General features: G+C 40.9%; 1 protein-coding gene across 2 annotated transcripts in view; it reads left to right on the forward strand.

The window, feature by feature from the left end:
• The window catches only part of LOC117960449 (semaphorin-4G-like), a 38,557-nt gene extending 29,048 nt beyond the window's left edge, over positions 1-9,509 (forward strand). The window contains exons 10-17 of one of the 2 annotated variants that reach the window (XM_034898360.1): positions 1,258-1,402; positions 2,142-2,364; positions 3,088-3,203; positions 3,289-3,443; positions 3,844-3,902; positions 4,639-7,230; positions 7,462-7,857; positions 8,581-9,509. In XM_034898360.1, the coding sequence (XP_034754251.1) occupies positions 1,258-1,402; positions 2,142-2,364; positions 3,088-3,203; positions 3,289-3,443; positions 3,844-3,902; positions 4,639-5,648 (1,708 nt within the window). In that variant the 3' untranslated portion in view covers positions 5,649-7,230; positions 7,462-7,857; positions 8,581-9,509. The remainder of the gene's footprint in view (positions 1-1,257; positions 1,403-2,141; positions 2,365-3,087; positions 3,204-3,288; positions 3,444-3,843; positions 3,903-4,638; positions 7,231-7,461; positions 7,858-8,580) is intronic. The other variant, XM_034898359.1, reaches the window with a different exon arrangement.
• Positions 9,510-14,293: the final 4,784 nt, after the last annotated feature.

The raw sequence follows: 14,293 nt of genomic DNA on the forward strand, positions 1-14,293 counted from the left end.
GTTTCATTTTTTAGAAGCCTCAATTAAGAGGGGTTGGTCACCTGCAGAAGTCCAAGCTGTGGAAAAAACGCTGAAAACGTTCATTGAATCTGGTAAAGTACCAGGAAAATCAAACTGTGTAGCCTGTATTAAGGCCTCCCCTGAAGCCCTTTAAAGCAGAACGTGGACGGCGATAAAGTTTTACGTTAAAAATCGCATCACTGCCATTCAGCGTGAAAGTTCAAGACGTTACTGACTTTCATTTTGTCTTGTATGTTGTAACTGATCGTGTTTTTTCTTTGGTACCCAGCAAGATGTTATTTTTTGCTACTATCAGAATCAGTTTCCTATTTCTTTGATGTTGAGGGTACTGATCCTGTTAAAAAAAGAAATCACTGTTCATCATGAAGTTCTAAATGTTCTTTTTGCTTGGCTCCATTTGTCCTAAGTAACTGCCGACTCATCGTAGCCTCTACTGACGTGTTGTGTTGGCTCTTGTTGGTGTAAGTTTAAGTGGCAGAAAAAGCCTTGGAGCTGGTCCTGCACTGTCACAAAAAAGCAAAGACCGTTTAAATAAAGGTTGTGAAAATATAAGGTTAATTTGTCCCTTTTTAACAGTAAGTCTAGGCTTTTCTCCACCAGATCCATTTTGGAAGAAAACATCAGGTATCATCATCAATCATTATATTCAGTAAAAACAGCTTTGTGGAGCAGGTCTGTGTGTGGCATTGGAGATAGATTGAGATAGATTTTACTTATTAAATAAGTTTATTTGTAACTTTCAATCATACTAAGTAAAGGAGCATTGATAAACAACATGACAGTGAAATCAGCGTGTTTAAAGTTTGGATATGAAGGAATCTACTCTAATGTGTTTCAATCTAACAAAATGCTTGTCAACAGTGGTGTTGATTGTTTGCCAATACACATAACATGACTGGTCCCCAGGACGGACAAAAGTTCAGGTCTAGTCCCCAGGGTGGAACAAAATTCAGGTCTAAAATTTATTTGAGAGTGTTTGATGTTTAAAGTAATTTTTGTGTTTACAAAAAATTATAAAAAATTTAGCAGTTAAAATCATGTTTCTAGACCCTCTAGAAAGGGTGGATCCCATCAGGCTGCTGCCTGTCATTGGATCCCACGAGGTAATAAAAACGGGTATGTGTGTGTGTGTGTGTGTGTGTGTGTGTGTGTGTGTGTGTGTGTGTGTGTGTGTGTGTGTGTGTGTGTGTGTGTGTGTGTGTGTGTGTGTGTGTGTGTGTGTGTGTGTGTCTTTAGGAAAAACGTTAAGGCATCAGCAGTCTGTCGGTTTTCTCTGTCTGAAGTCCAAGAGGCCTTTCAAGGACCCTACATGGAGAACCAGGACTCTGGCTTTAAGTGGAAAGAATACACTGGAAAGATCCCTGATCCACGACCTGGAACGGTAAACACACATGCACACAGACAGGCACTGCTGCCCTCTCTTAAACAAAAGAAGAAGCCCAGAAGAAACGTCTCCTCTTTCTCGGCCTCAACCACAACAGAGAGCAGACTTATCCAAAGTGAAGATGCAGGAGATGAGATGGAGGGAAAATAAAAGAGAGGGGCAGCCTCAACCTTCAAGCTCAAAACACAAGCAGCTTATGTCACTGAAACCCATTTCCATGGCAATTAACTCCAGCATGTAGCTTTGGCGACAATGGCAGGAGCAGACATTATCACTGTAGTGTCACATCAACACTTTGTAGGACTTAATTTTAACATTTCTATTAAACAGAAAGGAGAAGCGGTCAAGGGCTTTAATTTGGGAGCATGAAAGCCTCTTAGAGGAGTTGCTTGAAGGCAAGTTGTTCCCTTAGTCAGGTGCAGAGAGAGCTGAGTCGCCCACATGTCAGCTCAAGCCGGCTACTGAACTCATTGTTGTCCATGTGAAAAGTAGAATTTTCCGCAAATACTATCCTCCACAGACTTACATTTTCTTCATGATCCCTTAATTGTCCCTGCAGCCCATCTCGCTAAGCCATGTGACATCCTCTCTGCTTTCCACTATCTGTCTCTATTTACAGAGAACTTTATTACAAATGAGCCAAAAATGTCTCTCTTTTCCCTGGAGCCCACATCTTGCCTTGTTACTTGCTCACTATCCCTTCTCTCATCGCTCTCTTTGGCTTCTTTTCCTACAGTGTATAACAGACGCACTGAGGGCCAGGGGCATAAACTTCTCCACCTCTCTGCCTGATGATGTGCTGAATTTTGTCAGGAGGCATCCTCTGATGTCCCAGCAGGTCCAACCTTCAGACAGACGTCCCCTTTTGTTTAGGCGGACTACAGACTACACACACATGGCCGTACACACGATCCAAGGCTTGGATGGAAAAACATACCATGTATTGTACATGGGCACAGGTGTGTATAAGTTCATGTAAGGTATTAATTGTGTAATCTGTTAAATAAATAGTTTGACATTTTAGAAAATACTTGTCAGAAGTTAAATCAGAAGATTTACTTAATTGACCTAGATTGACCTAATGCCTGTACACTAAATATGAACGTATAGTACAGCCAAGAGACAGTTAGTCTGGCTTAGCATAAATACTGGAAACAGGGGGGCCTGGCTTACTTTGAAGGTAGAAAACTCAACAAAACAATTTACCAAATACAAATATGTGCTTAAGTGGTGTGTACTGCAATGAATTACAGGTTTTCAGATAATCCAACCCACAAGACAAAAAAATTGAAAGAAACAACATGAATAGGACATTTGGAATTTAGTTTGGTTTTTGCATTAGAACCATTGTTTTTCGTGAGAGAACTTTACATCTTGGATGTCTGAATCTTTTTGACAGCACAGACTATAGCTGAATTTTTACTCGCGGTAAACAATGTTTTAAATACAATAAGAAAAAGTGGATCTTTAGTTTCAAGTGTTTGCAAGGTAATTTATTTTGTATATTGAAATTAATTAACCAACGGCTGACTTAAACGCAGGAAATCATTTTAAAACACTAATATGTTTTGAAAAGTGGCTAACAGAAATGCATATTAAATTCTGCTGGTAGTACAGGCTACTGCATGTTGGTTTGGTCCTTTTGAATTCTAATGTTTCTACTTCTTGTATGTGTCAATCAGATGAAGGCTGGTTACATAAAGCTGTAGAAATTGAGGGTTGGCTTCACATTATCGAGGAACTTCAACTGTTTGAGGAACCTCAGCCTGTTAACAACCTGCTGCTATCTGCAAAACAGGTAGTGGGTTTGAACATCACATGCCCAAGCACATGTAAGGAGTAATCTCAGCCCGCGGTATTTAAATCTTCTTTCTCCCAACCAGATGAGTGTGTACGTGAGCTCTCCATCAGGCGTGGTGCAGCTTCCCCTCTCTAACTGTCTCAGATACACCTCCTGCTATGACTGTGTCTTTGCCAGGGACCCTCACTGTGCCTGGAACGGAGCCCAGTGTGTGGACATAATGACACAAGGAGACAGGTTTGTCTCTGTCTGTGTCTCTGTCTGTGTGTGTCTTTCTCTCTCTCTCTCTCTCTCTCTCTCTCTCTCTGCTTGTGTGTTTGATTACTATTGACTAACCTCAGGTATCACAGTGCCCTGTCACAGTGTCAGCTTCCAGAACTGTTGCGTAAGCAGAAAGTTCATGCTGTCTTTGATACTAAACATAGAAGCCAGCACCGTACTGTTTTAACCTAAACAGATTTGCTTACTCAGTAGAAAGTGCTTATGGAGGCAATAAATTATATAAGACAGAATATAGCACAACGTAGAAATAGGGATTTCTGTACCAACAATACTCAATTTCTTTTTATGTTACAATAAGCAGGTGTTAACGTCTTTGCACTGATACAGGTATTATGTTTTCTCTCTCTCTCCACAGATCCACTTTAATTCAAGACATCCAGCAGGGCTGCAGAGGATGTGAAAATACACAAAATGGTACACAGAAATGTCATCTGCAGCTAGGTGCTGCTGCCTTAAAAAAAGTTGCTTTTAATGCAGTGAATGATGAAAGGGAGATTAAAAATAGAGATTGTTAGGAATGACTCAAAAGATGCATAGTTGTCATCAGATGGCATGAAGGCCTCTTTGAAAGTTGATTATGCACACTGCGTTGGCAAAATCCTCTTCTTCCTTCTTTAATCACATTTTTGCCATCTCCGGAGATAAATCTGTTTGATATTCAAGGCAGATAAATGCCTGCCTTCTCCTCACAATTTCTGTCTGATAAAATGTAGCATCATCTCTGCCCCTTTGTTGTTCTTACCTGTACAAGTTAAAAGGATAGCATGAATGAAAAGATATGGAATTGAAATTGATGCCTCAATAATTCTGACAGCCTTTGATGAATTTAGTAGATAATTAATTTACATATAAAATGAATCTGAGCCAAATTTGTCAGTTTTCCTGTAAACTTAAAGGAGAAGTAGGGCACATTTTATGTTAATCTAAAAATATGTCTAAAAATCTAAAATCTGAAAATATGTGAGTACTTTCCATTGAAAAACAACAGAGCTAAAATGGCAGTTAACGGGGCAAGTTTTAGAGTGCCTTTGTGCCTCTTAATAGACACACAATGCAATTAATATGTCTGTACAAAAAAGTACTTGAAAAATTATTGCGATCTCCTTTTTAATATGGAATTAGACTCATTGTATTATTTTGTGTGTTGCAGAAATTGTTGCGCGGAGCCGCTCTGTGCGGGTGGGTGATGACGTGCTGCTTCAGTGTGAGCTCAGCTCCAACCTGGCAACGCCCCTCTGGACTTTGGATGGCAGCGAGTTGCAGGGCTATGGTCTCAACTCTGGCATCAGAACTGGCACAGACGGCCTGCTGATCATCGAGGCCCGGCAGGACCAGAGCGGGCTGTACACCTGCTACGCTGTTGAGAACAATGTCAAGGTTGCCATAGTTACCTACAACATCACCATCTGCCTGGATCTTCCCCCTCCCCCACCTGTTGAGCCAACTGAAGACCATTACAGTTTCTCTGCCACCCTGCCAGCACCCACTGAGCGTCCCTCCCCTGAGAGGCCCCTGCCACCACCCCCGTCCTCTCACCTCCCTCACTCAGTGCTGCTCTCCCCCAGGAACATGGAGGCCATGTATCTGTCCCTCATCACCATCCTTGGAGGCCTGTGTGTGGTCCTCACCGTGGTGCTTGTCTATGTGGGTGTCTGCTTGCGAGTGGGCAACAGAGGAAAGTACTCAATACGAGCCGCAGCTTCTGCCTACCCAAACAATAAAAGGCACAACAGGCCAACAAAACAGCCCAGAAACTCCTCCCACATGGAGCTGAAGACCATCTCAAGCCACTGTAATGGCAACGGCATTTGTAATGGAGTTTCAAAGCAGCACAACGGCGACATCCAGGATGGAGGCTTCCTCCAGATTGTCCCTGGTGAGGGTCACCCATCATCTAATAAGGAGCCTCCTCCCCCGGCCCCTCCTCTCCCACCAACCCCGCAACATCCATCACCAGAGTGCAACTTCCCCAACGGGCTGTCGGCCACGCTGCCCAGCGTCCTGAGGAGGATGAATGGCAACAGCTACGTGCTGCTGAGGCAGAGCGAGTCTGACAGCACTTCACCGCTCTGCTACTCCTTTGCCGAGGAGCTCAACAGGATCTTAGAGAAGAGGAAGCACACGCAGCTGCTGCCCAGGCCGGACGAGAGCTCTGTGTAGAGAGATATAGCTCTCCCTGTGGTGGGAGGACTGCTATGTTCTTACCTTGTGCTGAAGTGCCTCTCATGAGACTCATTGGACAACTAAGCAATGAGAGTATTTACTACATTCTTTAATATGGATTTTTTTTTACAAGTCCATACTGAGACATTCCTGTTTTTTTTAAACTTTGAGCTTCTTTTAAGCCTAAATTCCCAATTTGCCCAATGCATAACGTGAGAATGAGAAATGCCAGTGAAGGAGTATGAAATGGAAAGCAAGTGCAATCTACCTCACCTAAGTTGTGCCCAGTCTGTATTATGATCTGAGTATCAGGGCTGAGATCTCAACCACAGAAAGATCTCTGATCACTGACAAAGCACAAAGCGGGACATACAGACTCCATCGAGGAGCGGAGCCCCATGGGATTATAAATACATGTGAAGGCTTCTGCTGTGTGGCGGCCATATTGGGCTCAATTCCAACTGGAGGGCAGCTAGCCAACGTTTGTTTGCACTGACAAGTGCACAGATGGCCTATGCATTTTTAAAACATGACATTCAAACTTTATACATTTTAAAGGGGGGATGGACGTGGCGGCCGAGAGAGTTCGGTTTGCAATGTTTTCACTTTAAATATTGACTTAAACAATTGCCAGTAACCAACAAAAATAATATACAGTAACTCATAACAGCACATAACAATTTACACCAGCCATCATTAAGAAATGGTGAACTAATCATTATTTATTATTATTATTGACCATTATTTGAAGTAATTGAAGATGTATTAATTATTCCATTGTTTTATATGAATCATTAATGACTTAATGTAGCTTATTTAATTATTAATGAATGACTATATCAATAATTCAAATAGCAATTTACATGTGTTTAAAAAGGGCAAGAAATTAAATTGATAACTTTTGACTGCCACAATGAACAGTTTTTTGGTACTTACCTGATATGCAGGTAAACCTTTAACTATTGGAATATTTTCACAGCACAAATATGCATAACTGTACTTTACAGCTGCAGCTGAGGCTCACTGTTCATCATAAATGGTTATAAAGAGTGAAGCCTTATATTGGCCTTTATTTTAACGTATTACTCATGTTTGCACTTCTTACAAACAAGTGATACATACTTTTACAAAAACTTTATGTGGGGACAAAGTATATACATAATTCATAAGATATTAAAGAATAAACAAGTAAATGATGTTATTTTACCTTTACATAATTGAAGGAATATTAAATAATGATTATTTCACCGAGTGTTAATAGCCAACCCGAAGAAAATATGACAGTGTTATTGATTTTAATGCATGTTTTAAAGCGCTTCAAGACCGGTAAAAGACACTATTATGGAATTTGACTCGGCAACTTGCCAACAACCAGCAGGCTGGAGGAGCTTTTTGATTGGTCGTTTCTCAGTATGAAGAGCTGCAGCAGCGAAGGCTACAGCTTTGTCTGCTGGACCTCGACGAGAGGTTTAGAAGGAAAACACTGACTGTGTCTCAGCTGAGCCTCAATCCACCCAGCATGAGACTTTCACACAGAATGACAGACTGTGGGGCTCAGCGTTTGCCAAAAAAATCCAAGGTAAATCATTTTTATATATTAGCAACACCTGTCCTACACAGGCACTTTGCCAAACAAGCACTTAAAATAATAGATCATGGAGCTGCATGGTTACAGCACCAGTGTTTTAAAGAGTGGAGACATGCAGATTATTGAAAGCACAATGTTATCTCTGTTTACTGGATTGAAATCCATCTACAAGCTAACAGCTTGTTGATTTGACTGCTGGGTTGTTCGTGATTTGTGCAACAGTTTAGGTTCAGAGATGAAAACATCTGCTAGAGTCTGATTCCCAGATGTACCGTATCACCTCAAACAGCATGTTTCATTTACGAGAGAGAGCCAACCATGGACGTCATTAAAAGGCTCTCTAAGGCTTACTTTCTAGAAATCAAGGTGACTGAGGAGCTTCATGCTTGACTCTCTATAGCTCTGTTTCATTCTGGACATTTATTTTGCAGTTTTGTCTTCAAAAAAAAAAAGCATCAAAAGCTCATCTTTAGACTAGTTTGATCATTCAATATCACACCGTTTATTTTCCTTATCAGTGTCCTCCTGCTGCATCCAACTGTTGATCATCTGTCAGAGGGCAGCATTAATTAAACACTTGCCTGACCTTATTACTGAAGGAGGGAGAGAAGAGACGGAGTGAGTTAGAGATCTTCCCCGGAGAACCTGATGAAACGCTCTCAAGCCCCTAATTATTTTTTCTCTACCCTCAGGGCCAGACTGGGGCTTTTATTATGTCAAATTAGAAATGCAAGAACATCTCAAGTATACGTTGTATGCTTATATGCACATGTAGCCATTCGTACACCACCATAAGGCGATCCTAGGCACACTTGCACTTCTGCACGTTTGATTGAATCTAATAAGCCCATGATGTCAGGGTGTGAGACACTGTACGTGCTCCTGGGGTTTGCAATAAGCCAGGCTTTCCAGTCAGTAGCACTGATCAAAGACATGAAAGGAGAAGTCACAGCTGCACATTTTGAAATGAGGTCAAAGGGCTTTAACTAAGGCTTTTAATGTTCAAAGCACCAAATTCTCTGGGCGGGCAAAGCAGAGAAAGGGGAGGTAACCTTGCCCCTTATGAGGTCATAGATTCCAGATCGGCCCAGCCAAGCTTTAATTTTCTCAAAGGGAGAGCAGGATACCCAGGGCTCGGTTTACACCTATCGCCACTTCTAGCCACTGGGGGACCTCATATTTATGTTAGAAAACCTCATGAAGTGAAATTTTCATGCCATGGGACCTTTTAATACTTAAAAGCCCAGGCCACATATTGTCAGATCTGATGCTTTTAAAATAACTTACAATGGAAACATTAACTGTATACCTAACTATTTGTACCCTTCTTTCTCATTGCAGGTCTGATGTGCATAGATCAGTTTGAGTTTCTCTTTCTTTCATTCTCGGGGACACAGTGTCTCCACTAGCGTCAGGTGGCAGGACCCACTGCAGACAAAAAAATTATAATTTGTGGACAAGTGAACCGGAAGAGAACGAGAAGCTGGATAAGGGCTTCAGCGAGAGTCTCTCCAAATCTCCACCTCTGCTTCCCCACAACTGGAATGAAAATTGTTGGCTGCAGTGTCTTATCAAGCAACAGTTGTTCTTCAGACAGCGGCTCTTTGTGCGCAGAAAGCATCCACGCCTCTGTTTGATGCAAACTTTGTAGACCAAACTCGACGCATACAATATTTTTTATTCTCACACTTGCTGCATGAACAATATTTTGACGCTGCTGTTTTTACTTTAAGTCTAAGAAACAACAAGGACTCATCCTAATATTAATGAAAAGTGCCAAGGGTTGATGTTTTTATAAAAACGTTGAGCCTATTTTATTGCAAAACTAGAAAAAAACGATTTAGGAAAAGAAACATTTATTTTGTAATTTTTTACATTTTTTTTTCTTTTAAGTTCATGTCAATGTTGCTGTTTTGGTGCAACTTGTGAGACACCCTCCTGACAAGGGGGTCACAAGTCGCCTGTGTTGCACAAAATGTAATGTAATAGAAGCACGGTAGCCAAAAGCATGCAGAGGCTGTACCAGCACCACATCATTTTACATGTATAACCTACTAAAAGGAGGAAAAATACACTCTAACCTATTAATTAGGCATTATTCAGTTTATCTGTCACTGTAATGGCCACTTATGAGTTTTGATCTCTATTTGCATGTTTGTGCCCCCCACAACTTGTACACACAGAAAAATATTTTATTAAACTGACAAAACTAATAACAGTGGGTTCTTTCACATTTCAGTCATTAAGAGTTAAAATAAAACTTTGTACTTCTTCCTCTCCTCACCATTGCTTGTGTATATTTCCAGTTTTCGTACAGTTTTCTCTGCACATTTTACAAAGATAGGTAGAATTTGTACCTAAGAGGAGACTGAGTGAATTGTTTGAGCTGGTGAATGTTGTCAGACACTCAGGGGGAAAAGGAGGCATCTGCATTGTTACTGGACGCTGGCCTGAGCACTGGCTGTAAGACAGAACGGCACAGAGTGCTACAAAAAATATTGATGTCCTAGGACTGGTTCAGATCCAACTGGAGTTTCAAAGGACAGAACCCAATAACCAAACATACAGTACATGCCCAGTCATCGCATCACAAGAGAAAAGGTTCTCTGTTTTATAAAAGAGCTGCCTTTTTTAGCTGATCTCTCAGTAATGCCAAGGTCAATATGTTTTCACAGATTTTTCCATCATCAGGGTGACATACAGAGGAGGGGGTCCCCCAGGGAAACCCCCACAAGAGTAGTTCATCTGAAAAGATGCTTCCCACTAAGTGAATGAAACCTTGAGGAGTTGGTGTCAGACGGTGTCCAACGTTCATTGGATGTTTTGACCCATCAGCTCTACTTTATTTGTACTGCTGATTACCAAACCTTAGCATGCTTACATGCAAAACTACAATGAATATGATGGTTAACATTATCATTGATTAGCATCAGCATTTTAGCGTTGTCATTCTGAGCATGTCTGCATGGTGGCATTAGTTTTTAGCTCAATGTACAGCCTCAGTCTTGTTCTCGCTTGAATAACAAGAATTAAGCTTCTTTTGGCTTCTGAAAATGATTTAAATAAAACAAGGGAAACAAATTGCCCTGCATCAACCTGTGACCAGGAATTCAGGTGGACATTATGTTCTTTTTAAGAGCCATTGTTAGGCCTATAGATTGTCAACATTTTGGTGGAAAAGGGATTTTCTTTATATTTTGCCCTGAATTGATTGCCCTGTCCTGCTCCTAACAGGCTTTAGGTTTTAGCCACTTAAGATTAGAGTTTGGTGTGAAGGAGGTGACATAAAGGTCTGCAAGAGAGATTACATTTTGGGGGGGGGGGACTCCCAGAAGCTCACTTGGTTCGAATTAGTCAATTCAGTACAACTTTAATGTCATTATTGCATACAATGAAACAGCAAATTCATTTAGGAAGCACATTAAACATACTATGCTACTGACACAAATAGTCTTTCTTCCAAGAGGCAGTGACGGACTGAACACAACTTTAATCACTCTAATCATCATTCATCTTACAACTGTGTCTTATTTGTTAGAGTTGGGCTGTTTCGTTGTTCAGACACACTGACAGCTATTCATCAGCCTGTGCTATTTGTAAAACATCTCATAGAAATAACGTGTCGGGTAACTTAGTCTGAGATTAAAACATCTATTCTATTCCTGGGCTAGATTTACATCTCAGAGAAAAATGATTTCAACAGATCTTTTTTCTTTCTTGTGAATATCCTCCCAGGAGTGACAGACGAAAGGGCTGTCAGTGACAGATGATAGTGTAAAATAAGATTTTAGCTTGCAGACAATCAATCATATATCAAGGTAACCTTCAGTGAGACAGAGTAGAAAGTGTAGAGAGGTGTAGGAATCCTATTGGTGCAGTTGATAGTTCCCACTACTCTTGTTCTTTCTTTTTTGTTCTGCTGGCTGTATCATCTCTGCTCTTGTCTTGTTTATGCATGGTTCTAAATCCTCATTTAGACGTAAGCAGCAGCTGTGCCTTTGTGTTTGCCAGAGAAACAAGAATCAAAAGACACACCCAAAAAACTTGTGTGTCCTAATACACATTAAACCACAGTTGCACAAGTGGAAAATGTAATATACAACAAATCAGAAAGCAAAGTCAGTGATTCATTAAGATTGGCGAAAGCACAATGACAGTGTGCACATGACGATCCCCATTACTGTATTGAATACACTCCCTCCTTCGTGATGAGGACACAACATACGAAATAAATGACAAATACTAAGCTGAATTCATGGTTTCATGTCCAATGTTTGATATCTAAAGGCTGATTTGATATATAAAAGACATCCCCCGACTCCGCATTGGTTGACTGAATCTTTTCTTCCAATGTGATGTTGGAAATGTCACACAGACAGAGAAGTAGTAGTTCGTTTTGTGTTTTGAGACCCAGCATGAATAAGGAGGATCTTTAGTTCCAGTTAAGTGCAGTACAGCTAACGCTACAGGGACAATGACACAGAGCCATCTTTGTGTCCTCCATGTAGTCTCACATGCCAAAACTGGATACACAAGTAAAAAGAGAAAACCAAATGTTGTATTCAGTCAGTGTGTTGATGTAATGGAAACACTAATGGCGTACAGAATACAATTCCTGTGTGCAGCAATTGTACAGCCACACGGCTGTAATAATGTTAGTTGCTGTTTCCATTCTGAGATTGTTTTGTGGACATCAACCATTATAAAAGTCTGTCTATTGAACTAACAAAGGTAAGTGTGTCACTGCATCCCCCCCCCCCACACACACACACACAAGAAGAAAACAAACAGATACTCTTGCTGTTTCACTCTGCCTCCCTCCCAGACCGGTTTGAAGCCAGAAAAGCCACGTGTCTCTGCTGTCACACGCGCCACACTCCCATATCAATCAGCACATTATCTGCCTTCTCAACTCGGCCAGACCGGCTTTCTGTCTGTCTGTCAAAGTTGCTTCGGACGAGGCACATGCCTGTCAAAATCAGACAGATAAATCAGATAAACCTGCGGAGAAGTTTTATGTTTTGTCCTAGAAACCCTCGTGACTACTTATTGGAGATTGAACTATTTTCTAAATTAACAAACTAGCATTTTAAGTGTATTGGTTAGCCAGAAAGAAGAAACCACTAGGGTTTGGGTTTTTGTTGTACTTTCCCAAACAGCGGCCAATTTCCTCCCAATTTGTTCTGACTGCAACCAATAAAATCAATACAAAAGCAGAGTTTTCAAAACAAATGCTTTGAAAGATACCATGTGGTTTTTTGTCCATGCAGTAGGAGTGGAGGAAGTAACTGGAGAAGGAAATTAAAGTTGTCCCAGACGCACCCAGGTGACACGTCATCTGGATGTTCAGGCAGACAACAGTCACACCACATTCTCAACCACCCACATACACACACACGCACACACATGGGCACACACACACACACACTGAGTGTCTCAGATGTTTCTGATTTTACACTTTCAGGACAGATAGATGTTTTGATGGCAGCTCCCTGCAGTTCACCTTGAAACGTTGTGAGCAATAACATCAAAACTGGCTCTTGATTATGATTTAGTTTCTGGCCTTTGCATTGATAACAGTTAAACATATTTAGAAAAACACAGACTGCTGCTAAGGTGTTGGGTACCTGTATGTAAAGAGGATTCACAGAGCAGCGGCTGTTGTACACATATTCTGAATAAGTAGAAACAAAATGTCTGATCTTTGACCTTTGGACTTTTGACATGTTGACGGTGTGTAAACATCTCGCAGTCCAGAGCACTTGTCTTCTTTAGCTTTGATATTTAAAACTGGTCAAACAGAATACTCTTTTTAAACTGGGGCCCAGGAAGCTGTGCAGCATGTTATGGTATTAATCAGGTTTGCCTCAGTAATTAATTTGTTCTTTTGTATATGCTGTGTTGCCAAGAGACCATGCACTGGTTTCCCCTTCAGTCAATGATTTGACACCCTGACACATTTCATTCCCACACATGTGGCGCCACCTAGTGATTATTTCTTTTCAATAATGTGAAATGTACTTCTGCTCTTTACCACTGGAGGTCATAGAAGGTCTGCCCGTGGAAAACATACCAGGACTGGAACATATGCTAAAAGTTGCAGTACAACTCCAAAAATATTAAGTTTCCTCCCTCTACACATTTAATCATATTTTCCCTGATGGCTGGACCCTCACAACATATTTGTGTGCAATAAACAGCTGTGGAAAACAATCACAGATGTAAGTAATGTACACCTGGCGCAACATTGACGACTCCTTGAGGTCTGGGCGACATCAACCTGTGCATGTGATTGGTCCTTTGTCTCGTGTCTGTCTGTGTATGTGTCTGTTTATGTGTGTGTTTGTGTGTGTCTGTTTCTGAATGTGTTGTTTTGTCTCCCTCCCTCCCAGCTTTCCTCTGTTTTTTTTTTTCTTTGGCTCTGGGAAGGGTTCTGATGTTTGAGACCCTGTTTGCACGAGAACGCTCAAAGGTGAAAAAGTAAAAATACTTAATCAGACTTTCTTCTAGACAACAATGGTGTTGTTGTGCTTAAAAACGCAAAAAACTGAAACCACCCTCCAGAGTGGAAATCTTAAATACGATCCACCGTTGTGTTCCCATCTAAAGGGTAAAACTGCAAAAGACTGAAGACAGTGGTGTGGAGAGAGGTGAAAAAAGGCATTCCGGTAGTCAGAAGGCTCCTGTTATCCAAACAATTTTTACTGTAATGGCTCAATATGTAAATGATTTAGACAATGTGGATAAGGTTGTTATAGTTCAATGGCCATATTGGCCATTAATTTGAGCCAGAGCAGGCTCTATATTTATAAAGAGATGCAAGTAATCTAATTTTGTTACATATAGTATGTGTGTATTGGTAGTAACTGTTTCCTTGACAAGAGGCCAGTAAATCTTTCACTGCCTGCCTGGCTGGATGACATCTTGGTTGAAGGAGCAGGATTACCTCCCTCCACATGTTTGACGCAAGGTGGATTGATAGATAGATAGATAGATAGATAGATAGATAGATATTTATTGATCCCAAAAAAATGGGAAATTACAGTGTTACAGC

The sequence above is a fragment of the Etheostoma cragini genome, chromosome 17 (genome assembly GCF_013103735.1).
Source record: "Etheostoma cragini isolate CJK2018 chromosome 17, CSU_Ecrag_1.0, whole genome shotgun sequence".
In the NCBI taxonomy this organism is placed as follows: domain Eukaryota; kingdom Metazoa; phylum Chordata; class Actinopteri; order Perciformes; family Percidae; genus Etheostoma; species Etheostoma cragini.